The sequence below is a fragment of the Pleurodeles waltl genome, chromosome 6 (genome assembly GCF_031143425.1).
Source record: "Pleurodeles waltl isolate 20211129_DDA chromosome 6, aPleWal1.hap1.20221129, whole genome shotgun sequence".
Classification (NCBI taxonomy): domain Eukaryota; kingdom Metazoa; phylum Chordata; class Amphibia; order Caudata; family Salamandridae; genus Pleurodeles; species Pleurodeles waltl.
In genome coordinates, this window is record NC_090445.1 from 1,647,235,042 (window position 1) to 1,647,248,808 (window position 13,767).

At 42.1% G+C, this 13,767-nt stretch overlaps 1 protein-coding gene across 2 annotated transcripts in view; it reads right to left on the bottom strand.

Moving 5' to 3' along the window:
• Nucleotides 1–13,767, bottom strand: part of VAV2 (vav guanine nucleotide exchange factor 2) — a 708,430-nt gene that overhangs the window by 98,559 nt on the left and 596,104 nt on the right. For both annotated transcript variants that reach the window (XM_069241562.1, XM_069241561.1), the window contains exon 12: nucleotides 115–201. In XM_069241562.1, coding sequence (XP_069097663.1) covers nucleotides 115–201 — 87 coding nt within the window. The remainder of the gene's footprint in view (nucleotides 1–114; nucleotides 202–13,767) is intronic.

Sequence of the window (13,767 nt, forward strand, 5' to 3'; positions counted from 1 at the left end):
GGCCAGGACAAGTCTTTCAGGCTAGTGAGTCCTTATGCAGCATCTAAGACATATCTAAGACAGATTGTCATGCTCTACGCCTAAGGCAACCACCAATCACCCGGTCAAACTTACCAAGTTTTCTATCGAACTCTGAAAATCACTGATTTTCTTTAATGTTTCCTTGTCCCTTTTAACTTCATTTATATACATGGACAGATCCTGAAAAGAAAACAAAAGTAAGCTAAACAAATAGCAATTGAGGTTTAAAGATATGAAAAAATGAACAGATCTAGAGAGGTTAACTGTAATCTTAAATTAAAGATGTCTCAATATATCATAACCAGTCCAGGGTACCCATGTGTCAGCACGTATAGACATATTTCGAGAAATGTCACTGTAGATGAGAATCTAAGCAAGCACATGGCATGAAATTTAGGCATTCTGGGGCAATATCTGCATTAGTTGTTTAATTCTATCTGTCGATGTTCCACTTCTTCATCCAAAACCTGTAGTATGTTTTCAGTAAAAAAAAAACTTTAAAGTTTAGTTTGTGCTGGTGGTTGTTTTTGCAGGACTCCAGGCTCATGCTGCAATACCCACTTATAGACATTAAAGCAAAGATGCTCTTTTTATTATTAAGAAAGCAGCCAGCATGACTAATAGCACTAAACGACGACGTGAGCTGGATTGGTTGTCTTTTTCCTGCATGACTTATTTAAAAATGTCAAACAGGTCATTGACATATTTAAGTCCCAGCTTCAGTTTGATGACTTTGGCCCCAGGAAAGCTTATGCCATACCTGTAATTAGCCATATGAAAACAGTACCATGAGGGGCAGAGCATGGATTAGCTGTTCCATAATTACCTGTACAGTCACTTGTCATGCACAGAGTGGACAAATACTCTGAAGCCCACTTTGATTCAGCATCAATCGGTAGTATATCATGGAAGCAGTCCATTAATTGTCCTGGCCTATGATGAATAACGTGAAATGTTTAGAGTCTATAAAAAGTGACTGCCACTGATCAGTTGTACGTCAATTGGTCTAGTTAAGTTTGTGGGTAGGCCTCTAAATTGATGTTATCATAGCCAAAGCACTTTGTGATATGTATTTTATCCCTATTTTGATTTTTTATCTTTATTTTTTTTAAAGATTTTAATATGAATTTGTGCTGATTTATTGTGGTGGTGTTGTATATGATTGTATTCTACTTTTGTACATCAATACGACAGGATAAAGTTAATTTGAATTGAACTCAATTGGTTTGAAAATGTAACAGTATGAGGAATAGCCTAAAAATATTGACCATGTGACGTTTGGGTACGATCAGCTGGAGGGTGATCGGCCAACAATGATCATCCCTGTAATAAAATTCTGTCCCATGGATAGCACACGAAAATTCAACTCACAAAGACTAACTCCGACAGGATTCTGTTTAATGGATGCCCCACAAAAATTCAAACCACAAAGACTAACCCCAGAACACTCAGGTCCTCACTACGAGTATGGCGGTCGGACCACCGTGATAGTGGCGGTACGACCGTGGTGGAGCCGCCAGGGTCCAACTCCTGGCACTGCCAGGTTGACAGCGGTCGACATCCTGGCGGTCTCGGCAGTCGTAATCTGCCAGGGCAATGCTGCAAGCAGCACTGCTCTCCAGTTTACCAGGCCCCTTTTCCGCCAGCCGTTGCATGGCAGTCGGACCGCCATGCAAAGGCTGGAGGAAAGGGGTCGTCGGTGGCACCATGGGGTCCCTGCACTGCCCATGCACTTGGTATGGGCAGTGCAGTGGCCCCCATGGACAGCTCCGATGCGCTTTTCACTGCCAGAATTACGGGCAGTGAGAAGCGTGATGGGGTGCTGTTGCACCCAATGCACCGTAACATTGCCAGCATCAATGTTGTGGTGTGTTTCACACTGGGGCCCGTAGAGGGACGGCAGCATAGGCAGACTTCCTGACGTGGGACTTTGGCGGGTGGCCTCTGCCGCCCACCAAAGTCGAAATGAGCCCCTCAGTGTTTCCCACAATGCACACAGCACCGATGAGCCCCCAACTTTTAGCGCCTTAACCTGCGGCCCCCTCTACAAAGAGTCCTCCAAGAGTTATTCGCTTTACCAGCATTACTTTCATTCTATCAGCTGAACAATGATTAGGCCCTTAGTGATAAGGCACGCAAAATAAGATTTGCCATTTAATTAGGACCCTTGGGAACATTAACCACACATCACTCAACCGTGGCAGGCACCCAATTGTTATTTCATGTCTCCCAAATACAGGAGACAGAACAAAGCCATACACTGATTAGTCCCAGATTCATAAGAAGGATGTGGGCCAGCTGTAGCAATGGCTTAGTCCAATTATAATAATAGGCGACATTTTCGTTAGCAGAACCTATTCATAAAGGCCTAAAAACCGGACCTCCTTGCATTTCGAGGTTCTGTATATAAAAGTTAATATTGCCCGGTTTCACGGACCTGCCGATCACAGATGGCAGCGCAAACATTTACTACAAAAATAATTCCGAGTTTGCAAATGGAATGCCCGAGCACCAGGAGGGAGTAAATAGAGCGAGAAATTATAATGCACGCCCCTCCCTTGTCCTGGCTGAGACGAAACATCGTCGAGTTTTAACTCCTCTTTCAATGCTGCAAAATCCGGTTAGTTTACATCTTTCCGATTTTCACTTTGAACGAAGGAGTTATCTTCCCCCTGGTCGCGAGGGGGCAGCATGATGCAATTTATGGGACATGAGAACGCTTTGTAAACGCATAGGAAGCCTGGAAAGTTTAAAAGCAGTTCGTTTTGTTATTGCACACATTGTGATCTGGTTTAGTACTGATCTGAAATCGTTATGTTTTCGGAACAAACAAAACGTCCTCCAGAAGTGAAATAAATGTCAGCTCCCCTACTGTTGACGCTCCTGTCATGTGACGCGTTTTTTAGCACAATGAATACCTGAGCACCTTGATCTTTCGGCAGTGTTACTCAGCAGTAAATTCTTAGGACCCTAGCTATTACCTTTCAGCAGTATTTACCCAGCAGTATATTTAGCAGTTTTTGGGACCATAGGTCAGCAATATTGCCCAGCAAAATATTCAGCACTTCTTTCGTATTATCTTTCGGCAGTATTGCCCAGCAAAATATTTAGCAGTTCTATTGTATTATCTTTCAGTAGTATTACACAGCAGTATACTTAGCAGTTCTGTTGTATTATCTTTCAGCAGTATCACACAGCAGTATACTTAGCAGTTTTGTTGTGTAATCTTTCAGCCGTATTACCCTCTAGCAGTATATTTAGCCAGTCTGTTGTATTACTGGCTTGGGTGGAATAAAGTTTGCAGAAAAGTGCGGTTCAGAAAGCAGAAAAATTGAAGCATTTCAACAATTACAATTAAGAACTGTTAGGTACTTATTATTCTAATATAATGGGTTTTTTGTGTTTTTTTTTAATTCATTCCAAATTGTTGATTTGTGAATGTCAGTGTTTCCTTTTTCTGCATAACTCTAAAATACAGATATCTCATTACATACAAAAAAATGAATTCAAACTGTGTGCCTGGGCTTGGAGAGGCCACACGTGTATTTCCACTGCCTATCTGCTGTTACACACATAGGTATGTTTCGAACTATCATGAATATAAATGTTCACCACACCTTAAGGTTGCTGTAAACAGTTTAAGGTGGTTCACAGAAGGTGTCAGAAAAAGAGAAACACCTTGCAAAGAGCAGGAAATGTGCTATGGCCTAGCCATGCGTCCTTGAAGGTTCAAACTGAAGGGAAAAATGTAAAAAGTGAGAAACAAAGTTTGAAAAACTAAGGGCCTGATTTAAATCTCGATGAGGGATATCTCGTCCGCCGACATCTAAATACCTATGTTTTCTATGGGATTTAGATTTTGACAGTAGGGGATATCTGTCACTGTTGAGAAGGAGAAAACCCTCCACTGAGATCTAAAGAACAAAAAGAAGTGAAAAGAAGCAATTACAACTGGGACGAGGGTAAAGGATTGAGAATGAGTAAATTTAGGGGTCAAGGAACTACACAGCATGGAAGAAGCAATGTGGTAACTACTGCATTTACGGATTTACTGGCCAACAATTAAGAGTTATTTAATGGGTATAAATTCTCATGTAATATTTTCAAGCTTTTGAATCTTGTATATAAAGCATTTATTTTACATAAAGTTTGTCACATAACATTTTTAACTTTGTAAGTTTGAAAATATGAGTCAGAAAACTTCAATCTCAAAAATGTTGATCTGTCTCTCCGGAAGCGAGGAGGTGTTTGAAATATTTCCAAATCGTGACTTCAAAAAATGCCTTAACACTGTGCATTACACTGAGTTTGTCTAGTGAACTACAAAGGGTCTTGAGAAACACTTAAGATGGAGTTTATCCCAACGCACTCAACGTAGTTGGCATCAGTACCAGCTACAGAAAAGGCTGGGTGCAAAAACTGTTTCATTGAGCAGAGGAGCCCTTTTTGTAGAACATTAGCATGAGGTGCTCAACCCATGCCCACTTTCACTCCCAAAACCCGACTTCCCCTCCACTCACTCCTTGAGTATATCTTTGCCTTTGACTCTGAACTGCGATTGGTTAGATTTGCACTATACAAATAGCACACAGACACACATATATAGTGAATAAATAACACTACTGCGTTTGTGAGGTCTGGCTGATACGCGATTATGAAAACATATGATTTGTAGGTATGGAGAGTTTACAAATCAGATAGCACAATAATACGTTTGTTCTTACAGGATATACATATTTACATTTTCATCTATATTTGTTGTATTTTTTTTTTTAAGTTACACATATTTACAGTTTGAGGAAAAGGAATAAGGTGATTTGCCTTGAATCATATTTTTGGCCTAATTTCAAAGATGGGATTAGATCCTAGGACTCCAGTTCCAAAAGGCAAGCGTTTGATATTGACGCTATACTTTCTTTGTAGATGTGTTCATCAAACAGGGAGGAGACTGGTTTGTTATGGTGTTACACATGCCCATTACAATATTTTGCATATTTCATTTTAAAACACCGGATTCTGCAATCCCTGTATAAACGTCCATCTCTAATTTTTGGTTATAATACGAGATTCTGTGAACCCTGTATAAACGCCAGTCGATCATTTCTTTATAGTCTGAGACTTGTGACGCACCAAGTCGCCTATTGTAACAAAAATATGTCAGAACTCAACTGTACTAAGCTGTTACAGTTGAGTTCTGACTCACAATGCCTACTGCCAAAGCCAACAGCTGAGGGGGTGAAAGGCAGGTCAGGTCGTGGACCATAATTGAAGGGGCTGTTTGAGGTAAGGAAAATGTGACATTGATTTTCTTTTGTTCTATTTTTCGATCTTAAAATGACAAGCAGAAAAAAACATCTATTTTTTTCACTCCTTAGATAATTATAGAAAAGTTAGAATACTTCTGAACGTCTCTACACATTCACATCAACCTACTTACTTCTGTCACAAAACAAACCAGTTAACCTGAATAAATGGGTCCACTTCTAACTGTCTCAGGCCTGAACATCTGCCTAATATAAAAAAAAAACTCTTCATGTTATTGCTTTCATAGCCTCACTTTAAAGGGTGAAGGGAAATTTGCACTATGCATGGTTTAGCCTCAAACGACATTTAGGCATCGGATTGCAGAGTTTTATATTAGGTCACCCCTAGCGCCAAGAAGCCACTGGTGCGTGGGTACGGATGGCAATCAAACGGACCACCCTCCCCCTTGTTGCATCAGGTGGGTGAGGTGGGGCCTTGAGTAAATGCTATCCCCAAAGCTGGGGTTCTGATTAATAAACTACCCTTTTTATTTTCAGAAATGAGCACCAAGACATTGTCTGTTTTGCTGCTGTGTCTGTGTTTTCAGTCTTAGATATCCACAAATGAGGCAACCATTGCTGCTTTTAGGGGCACTGTGTACCCTCAGATGATGGGGCGCTAGGGAGCCTCCTAGTATTGTAATTTGGCCCCTGCCATTGAAAAGGTCACAGGTACAATTCCAAAGCCTGCCTTCACCAAGAGGAAACATGGCAAAGGCTGTGATCCAACCAGAGTTTCACAACAGTTGACTGTTCCTCATCATATTTGGATTCACAGCTGTCTTAGACCGGCCCTGGCGTTCACAAAATACCCTCCACTACAGTTCGGCACAAAAAACGTTTGAGAACATACTTTATATTTAGAATACAATCTTTGGGAGCAGCTGAGAAAAATAACATAAAACTGAAACAAAACAAAATTAATACACAGTCAGTAAAAGGGCAACCGGCCCTAGAGCAGAAAAGGTGCATCTTCACCTGTGCTGTCCTGCAGAGCTCTGGGAGATGATGGGAGGCCAAGACACGTCCGCAGAACGCCACCTACTGGTGGTGCGAAGAATACATCCGCTTCTATCACAGTACAGCAGAATGTATTTATACAAGAAACTTTATGCCAGCACTCAGATTTAAGGTTAGTGCAGACAAGACAAATATGAGGACAGTGGATAGGTTCACCTGAATTTTAATGCTTAATTTTTCAATAATAATGAGCTTTGGATGGTGAAGTGAGGCACAGTAAGGATAAAAGGTTCTAAAAGGACAAGTAAGGCAGCAGCCCTCTGGATACATGTAGGAATGATAAAAAAAGATTACTATAGGCCTGGGCATTTGTATTTTTTTGTGCTTTGTGAGCTGTCCGGAAGCAAAATTGCATTTGCCCAGAGCACTGAAAGTACTTGCACCATTCTTAGGCACGGGTCTACATTGAAAAGAGCACCGATTGCCAAAAACACGGTTAGAAAATAAAATCACAGCACGCTGAGATTTACTGGTAAAAGATCGAGTTAAAGAGAGAGAAGTAAGAGCAGAAAAAGAGGTTGCATTGTGGGAAACGCCTCTCCAGGAGCACAGACTCTCCATTGTGTCTCATCCACAATGCAGAGGGAAGGTCATGGCTCACAGAAGTAGGCCATGCCCCGTGGCAAAGGAAGCTTGTGTTACCATCATGTGTGCAGAGGCCGGAAGATGATACTTAATTGCTTTAATTACAGCCTCTGTAAATATTCCTGTGTGAGATGGTAATCTGCATCCCTCAGACAAAGGCTTGGGCACAAAGATGGGGGAAACCCAGAGGGCAGGCTCCTTCCTGCAAAGAAACCACTGTGGGTTTGTGTAAAACCACAGGGTGCCTCATTCCGACAACCGCTTGCACCAGCCAGGAAGTCTTGGCAGAACCATCAATTACCAAAGTGTGAACCGTAACAACAGAGCTATCAATCTTGTAATAATATAAGGTAGGTCGTCAACGGGACCTAACTCAGATATATTGGAAAAATAAAAGATATTTGCCAGAACTCTAGTCACTTCCCTTTAACTTATGAAAAGTTGAATTCCCACCTGTGGAATGCCCATTCAGTACTTACGGTAAACACTAGGGTCACTATTACAGGTTACCTCGGTATTTAAGTGTAATTTATTGCACCCAATACATAACAAAACTCTGAAAATTGCTACTTATCAGGAGAGATACATAATGCGAATTATGACCCCCCCCCCCCCCCCCGAATTGTAAAATAACATAAAAACTCTGGTCCTTACCGCGCCAAAATCGGCATGTCCTGGTATTTACAGACTATTTTACAACTGCTACATGTTGGCATGCTCCACCTGCTAAAATGTATTGGGCCAAATCTGACTGTCGCGTTTACCCACAATCTGATAATTCTGACAGATGAGCAAACAGTGGTAGAAAGAGAGAGAGAGTGTAGACTGGACAAACAAGCCAACAGTGGGGTATACCGAGAGATCAGGGACAGAGAGAGATGAGGGAATGAGAGACCTGAGGCAGAGAGCTATGGTAGAGAGTGGTGGAGGAGGGAAAGGGCTGAGGGAGTGGAGAGATGTGTGGAATGGATAGAGACAGCGCTAAAGAGAGATGAGCATTGAGCAGCGAGAGGGTCTGGGGAGGCTGAGATGGAGTGGTACGCAGAAAGTGATGGAGAGGTGATGTTGTGAGGGAGATGGAGGATGCTGGCGGTAGATAGAGGTACGCTGAGAGAGTGGTAAAGCAGACATAGCTGAGAGACTGAAAGGGCAGGAGTAAGACCGAGCTATAGAGATAGGTAGAAAGAGAGGTAAAGACAGGTAAAGACAGAATGGTCAGGTAAAATAAACCAGAAGTAAGGTGAGACCTAGGAAATGCTCTTTTTTTATTTAATGACCTGCGACTCCAGGGGTTAAACTTTGGGCAGGCGGACAACACACATCCCAAGGTCTGTGAAGGATGCCCAGCTGACAAATTAAAAAAAAATCTGTTTTTTTTAATTCACACACAAGGACCTCATTTCTGATAGGCTCCATCTTTTTTTCTCGGGGGCCTACGCAATTGCCCACTTTTCCCATGCTGTAAAATGGCTCCGAGCAGTGCTTAATTTCAGCTGGTGGGGCCCACTGGCACTCTTTTTTAGGTCGAGCGCACAAGCGCTTTGACCTGTTGTTAGGATTGTGGGCTTTTAAGCACACCCACTGCACGTCATCACTTTCACTCATTCCTGGGCTCTTTTTTCAAAAATCCTCTGTTATCACTGGTAAATGCTTTACATTTGTCCCACCTGGGAGTGGTTTTGTTACCGCCTTGCAGACTGCCCCTGTTACATGGATAATTGCACGTTTGCAGATACGTTTGACTGTGAGCGAACTTCTTTTTCCTTTTGTGTCTCTCCTTCGCGCTCATGCTCATGGCGGCCATGGCGCTTTGAATCGGCTCGCTTATGTCCACTGTTTTACGTTTCATTTTCAATTTAAGTGGCAAGAAAAGTCCAGTTAGGAATTTAGAACATTAATAGCTCTAACTTTAGCAAATGCGGGACACAGTGCATTGCAAATGCTTGTTTGAACTGGACCTTCGCTTTCCTCAACAAACAAGGAAAAACAAGACAGAACAATCACGACAACGAGAGAAAGTAGAATATGCAAAAATGAGGTGGGGGGCAGGGGAGTGCCTGGTGGCTGATTAAAGAGGAAGGAGCTGGAACCAAGACTAGACCGCATTGGTATTCGGCACCCCGTCATTCAATAGCGCCGGCCGCAAGCTTCTCAGCAGCACTTCGAACCCTGGCACTATTCTTTTACCAATTAAGCGCTGGCTACGAGTTTCTACAGGTACTTCCTGCACAGTCAACGTTCATTTCTTTTTAACTATTTTTCGTTTTTTTCTGCATGGGTTCAGCCCAGGGGCAACAAATAAACATCTTGGTGACAAATCCTGAGGTCTGTGTGGGCCTGAGTCTGGGTGAATGAGGCATTAAGCCCACCACAAGTCATGATCAAGTTGGCCAATACATCCATCCTATACATTACCGCATTTGAGGTATATGTGTGGAATGATTCTGTGAATGAAATATGAATGACTGTAAATGTTTCTGCCGTATGCCTTATTAGTTTGTGTATTTAGGCATTTGATGAACATATTTTCTATGTCTTAACAACGCCAGTGGTAAATATTGGGAAATGGCTTTTCACCTAGAATCCAACAAGCACATTAGTGTTCCAGTTCAGTTGATAAATATCGATTGCTCTCTTGATGCAAACGTTCTGAGCAACTGTGCTTTCAGAAAGTGATTTGTGTATGGTCCCCTGTCAACCACAGCAGCTGCACAATTTACCTTTCCAGATACAGAAGCTGTAAGTGACATTAGCAAAACCATGGAACACCTCCAGGGGGCAGCCCACCAAACAGGAAATGCCTAGTAGGAGGTTACTGTACCATTTAGAAACCCAAGAACTGAGCAAGTGCCTAGACAAGTGTTCACACTAGTTCTTGATGGACACAGTCAAAGAAGCAAAAGGGGGACAGGCTGCTCTCAACCCCCCAGGACATTTTCACACCTGCTCTGAAAAAAGCATGTGCTGTGTTCCTGGTGATTCCCAGGGTTCAGGTACATTTTACCAAATGCTTTTGGAGTAGAAGGATGAGGAAACTGTTGTATGTCTTGATTTTGAGCCCCTTTCCTCCATAAAAAAGTTTTTAGATCTTAATAAGTTTTGACCAATATTAGTATCCTTAGACAGTGCTTAATTTGAGCCGGTGTTTTCCAGTGCTCAACACCGACACTTAATTGCTAACACTGGCACTTTTGACAGTCAGCCACATGGTGGCACTGTCTAATATAGAGATGAGAACAACAGTTGTTAACTAGACACCCCCAAGCCCTCCCCCCAGGCCGTTCATCGAGTTTTGGGGTCCGGCGATAGTATGAACTGTCACTCTTGCAGGAGTGTGATGAAGGAAGTTGTACTGTTACCGTCATTGGCCGCTGGTAGGGCCAATGGGTGGAGCAAGCTGCAGTGGCCTCCTGATGAGGGCCCTGGCACGTATTTTTTTCTTGACAAATTAAGCACTTTGCGTGCTTACTGATGCACAGTTTCAAAATAGGTTTTTGCAAATATTTTGGGGGAAGGAGGGCTCAGCCTAAAAGAAGCCTTTAGCGCCTGCAGAGTTGTGATGAGTATTATTATCATGGGATTACAAATTCACAATAAACAAATATATATTCCAAAAGCTCTTTCAGGGATGGTGGCCCTACAAACCTGTGGAAAGGCGCACTGAACTCCTACAAAGTCCTAACTGATGCCGCTGGTCGTGGATGCCTCCATATTTGCTTCTATGCCTCGAGCCGAATTACCAGGACTATATCTAAACATTGTCCCTCCGCCGCGCCTTCGATGACTCCGGGTACCTGTCACTGGATGTTTGTTAAGGTGACATCCGAGTGGGATGTGTTGGTGCAAGCTAGGTCCTCACAGAGACCTCTAACAGAAACTGAGCCGGCAGCCATGGGTTAGAAGGCACCATGGCCATCCCTCACTTATCACTATACGTTAAATATACATATATTACAGGCACAGAAAAACAATTCCAAGGAGCAAAACTGTCAATAGTGGAATTTTAATGGGAGTATAAAGGATAAACTAAGAAGTTAAAAACGTGTGACGTCATTTGTCACAGAAGAGGAAGCAGAACATGGAATGTTTTATCTGTTAACAACAATTTAACAACTTATTAACTCTTGGATATGTTATTGCTACGCTATAGTGCTTACAATAAGGTGCACCTCCAGTTATACATATATGTGCCCATAAATTAGAGTTGGGTTCGAAAAAAACATATGCAAGAGGTAAGGATTCATTCCTGGTTCTAAGAAAGAAGAAATAGACTTTTGCAACCTAGTAATAAGAACCTAAATAAATAGTTCGTAGTCACTGATTCACAAGAAGTTTCCCAAGATGGAAATTCAGACAGGTGACAGCCGAAGCCGAGATTTTGCGATGGTGCTGGCCGGGGAGGGAATATCCCAAAAATTGATGGGAGTAAATGGAAAAAGGCGAATTTGAATTTAAAACTGCACATCTGCATTGAAAAAATGGTGCCGCAGTTATAATTCTGCATGCGGAAATACACATTTACGAATAAGTATTAAATGAGATCTACTACTGACATAGATTTGCTTAACTACTCCTGGAATTCTTTAAAAATTCCAAAAAGATAGATGATTTCTCGAAATCTAGGAATAAAAGTAAGGGAGCACATCTCAGACTTTTTTTCCCAAACCTTTGAGACTCTGGCCCCTAGAAGGGAGGTGTACCGCACAATGACGTCATTGTGTATAATATATAGAACAATCCCCATGGATTAGAAGAAGGAAACTTCGGATGGCTACAGAGGAACCGTAGAGTTGAAAGAAATGGACCAGCACCAATCCCTAATCAGGGGATGGGTGGACGCGTTGAGAAAGGGAAGCATGGCTGGGGGATGGAACGGAGGAAAGTTGGCATAGAAAGACCACGGTATGAATAGATGGCTAGAAGGATGGATAAAGGGGTGGATGAAAGAGGGAGGAGCAGTGATGGCTGGATGGACAGATGAACGGATGGAAATGGCATGGGATTAGGAGGGAGAGGATTGAGCAGGGTGAGGACAGAAGGAAAGGGGGCTGAGGGGCGGTTAGAAGGATGGAGGACTAGAAGTTTGAGTGGACAGAAAGTGGAAATAATGAATGGTGGTAAGGATGGAAGAATGGATGATGAGATAAAAGAATGGAGCAGAGAGCCTAAGGAATGGAGGGGTGAAATGGGAGCTATAGCACTTTATGGCCACTACATACATCGTTATTGTGGTTCGGAATGCTCAGCTGAAGGATGTGAACTGTTAGGGAAGATTTTCTTGTTGACTCAGTTGGAATCAGCAAAGGAAAGCATACCAGACGAGTAACAAAAGGAAGCATCTTAATTCAACTTTGCCTTGTTGGCCATCTTAAAATATATATATCAAACTCTTTGCCTTGCTCACATGCATTAGTAAATCAAGATAATGACAAACTGGGTGAACAGATACAATAATCTGGGCAGAAGGTTCTGGAACCAAGATCAGCAAACAAAAACAACAACATTCTTTCAAAATCTGAATAAATACCAGGCAGTCCAGATACCTAATAATCACACAAGCTAGTGACTATCTTTGCAATCAGTAATGAAAGTGAGTTTTTGTGTGAGATTTCTCATTTAAACATCTGAAAGTTTCCCTGAAGGAAATGTTTATACCCTTCAATATAAAACCATTTTGGGGAAACAAATTCCCAAAAAGAGTAGAGGGACTCACAATTTTAAAGTACAGAAGATCTATGGTTGTGGAACAGGCAGACACCTCATGACACTGGGTCACTGAGACTTAATATGATGTCTGATGTTCTTTGCTAGACAGTGTGTCAGCCAATGTCCCACACTAATTGGATCACAGGCTACGATTTCAGTAAAGCAATATCTAGTTCATAAATAGAAATTAGGCCCACCAGGGCAGGCTTTTTAAAAAAAAAAAAAAATGGAAGCTGAAGCTTGAATTATAGAGAATGCACCAGTGCTTTTCCCCCCAGAGGGGGCAGCCTTTCTATTTTCATGCCCTTAAGAAGGCAACCAGGAAATGTGCGCCTTTCATTGCAAGGATGTGGGTGACACTGTGACAGACTTTAAGCTTCCCTCACAATTCAAGAGGGGACCTGCAAGTCTAAGTACCAGTGAGACTTGAGTGTGCCTTTGGGAAGAAAGGTTTTTCTGGTGATCCAAAGAGGCAGAACCAAAGATGGTCTTTAAGGAGACCACACTGAGTATTTATCAAGCTCTGAAGGCACACACATTCCTAAGTATATTGCATTTGGAGACTTAACACTCATATTAAATAACAACTGAATTAATGAATCTCATGTATAAGGTTTGCGTGGCATAGAAATGATGTGATGCTGTGTGAACAGATGTCCGTTAAGTTAATATAAAAAAAAAAATGGTTTTAGTATGGCCCATGTAACAAGACTACTTAAACACACACCACTCCTCTTCCATCCAAAAAGTACTTTAGCGTGCTCGTGTTACGGCAGCTATTTATAAAGGGCAAAGTAAACCAGTCCATAAACCTCTTATCCATTTGAAGCACCACTAACCCTGGCAAAATACCAAACTACCAAGCCATGGCAACCCTCAGCTTGCAGGACTGCAGTGCACAGCCAGCTATAACAACTCTTGGTAGTCACAGGCTCACCGAGGTAATAACATGACACCCCCACTGCTGATACACACGGTGAGTACTCAACTTTAATGTATCATTCAAGTCAATGCTTTTTACCAGTGAGTCATCCGGCAGCCCTATGCTTGTAACACCAGCAGCCACTACACAAACACTTCAAATAACACAACAACAAAAGGAACTGAATTTGTTTGTGGAAGTTTTTTGTCT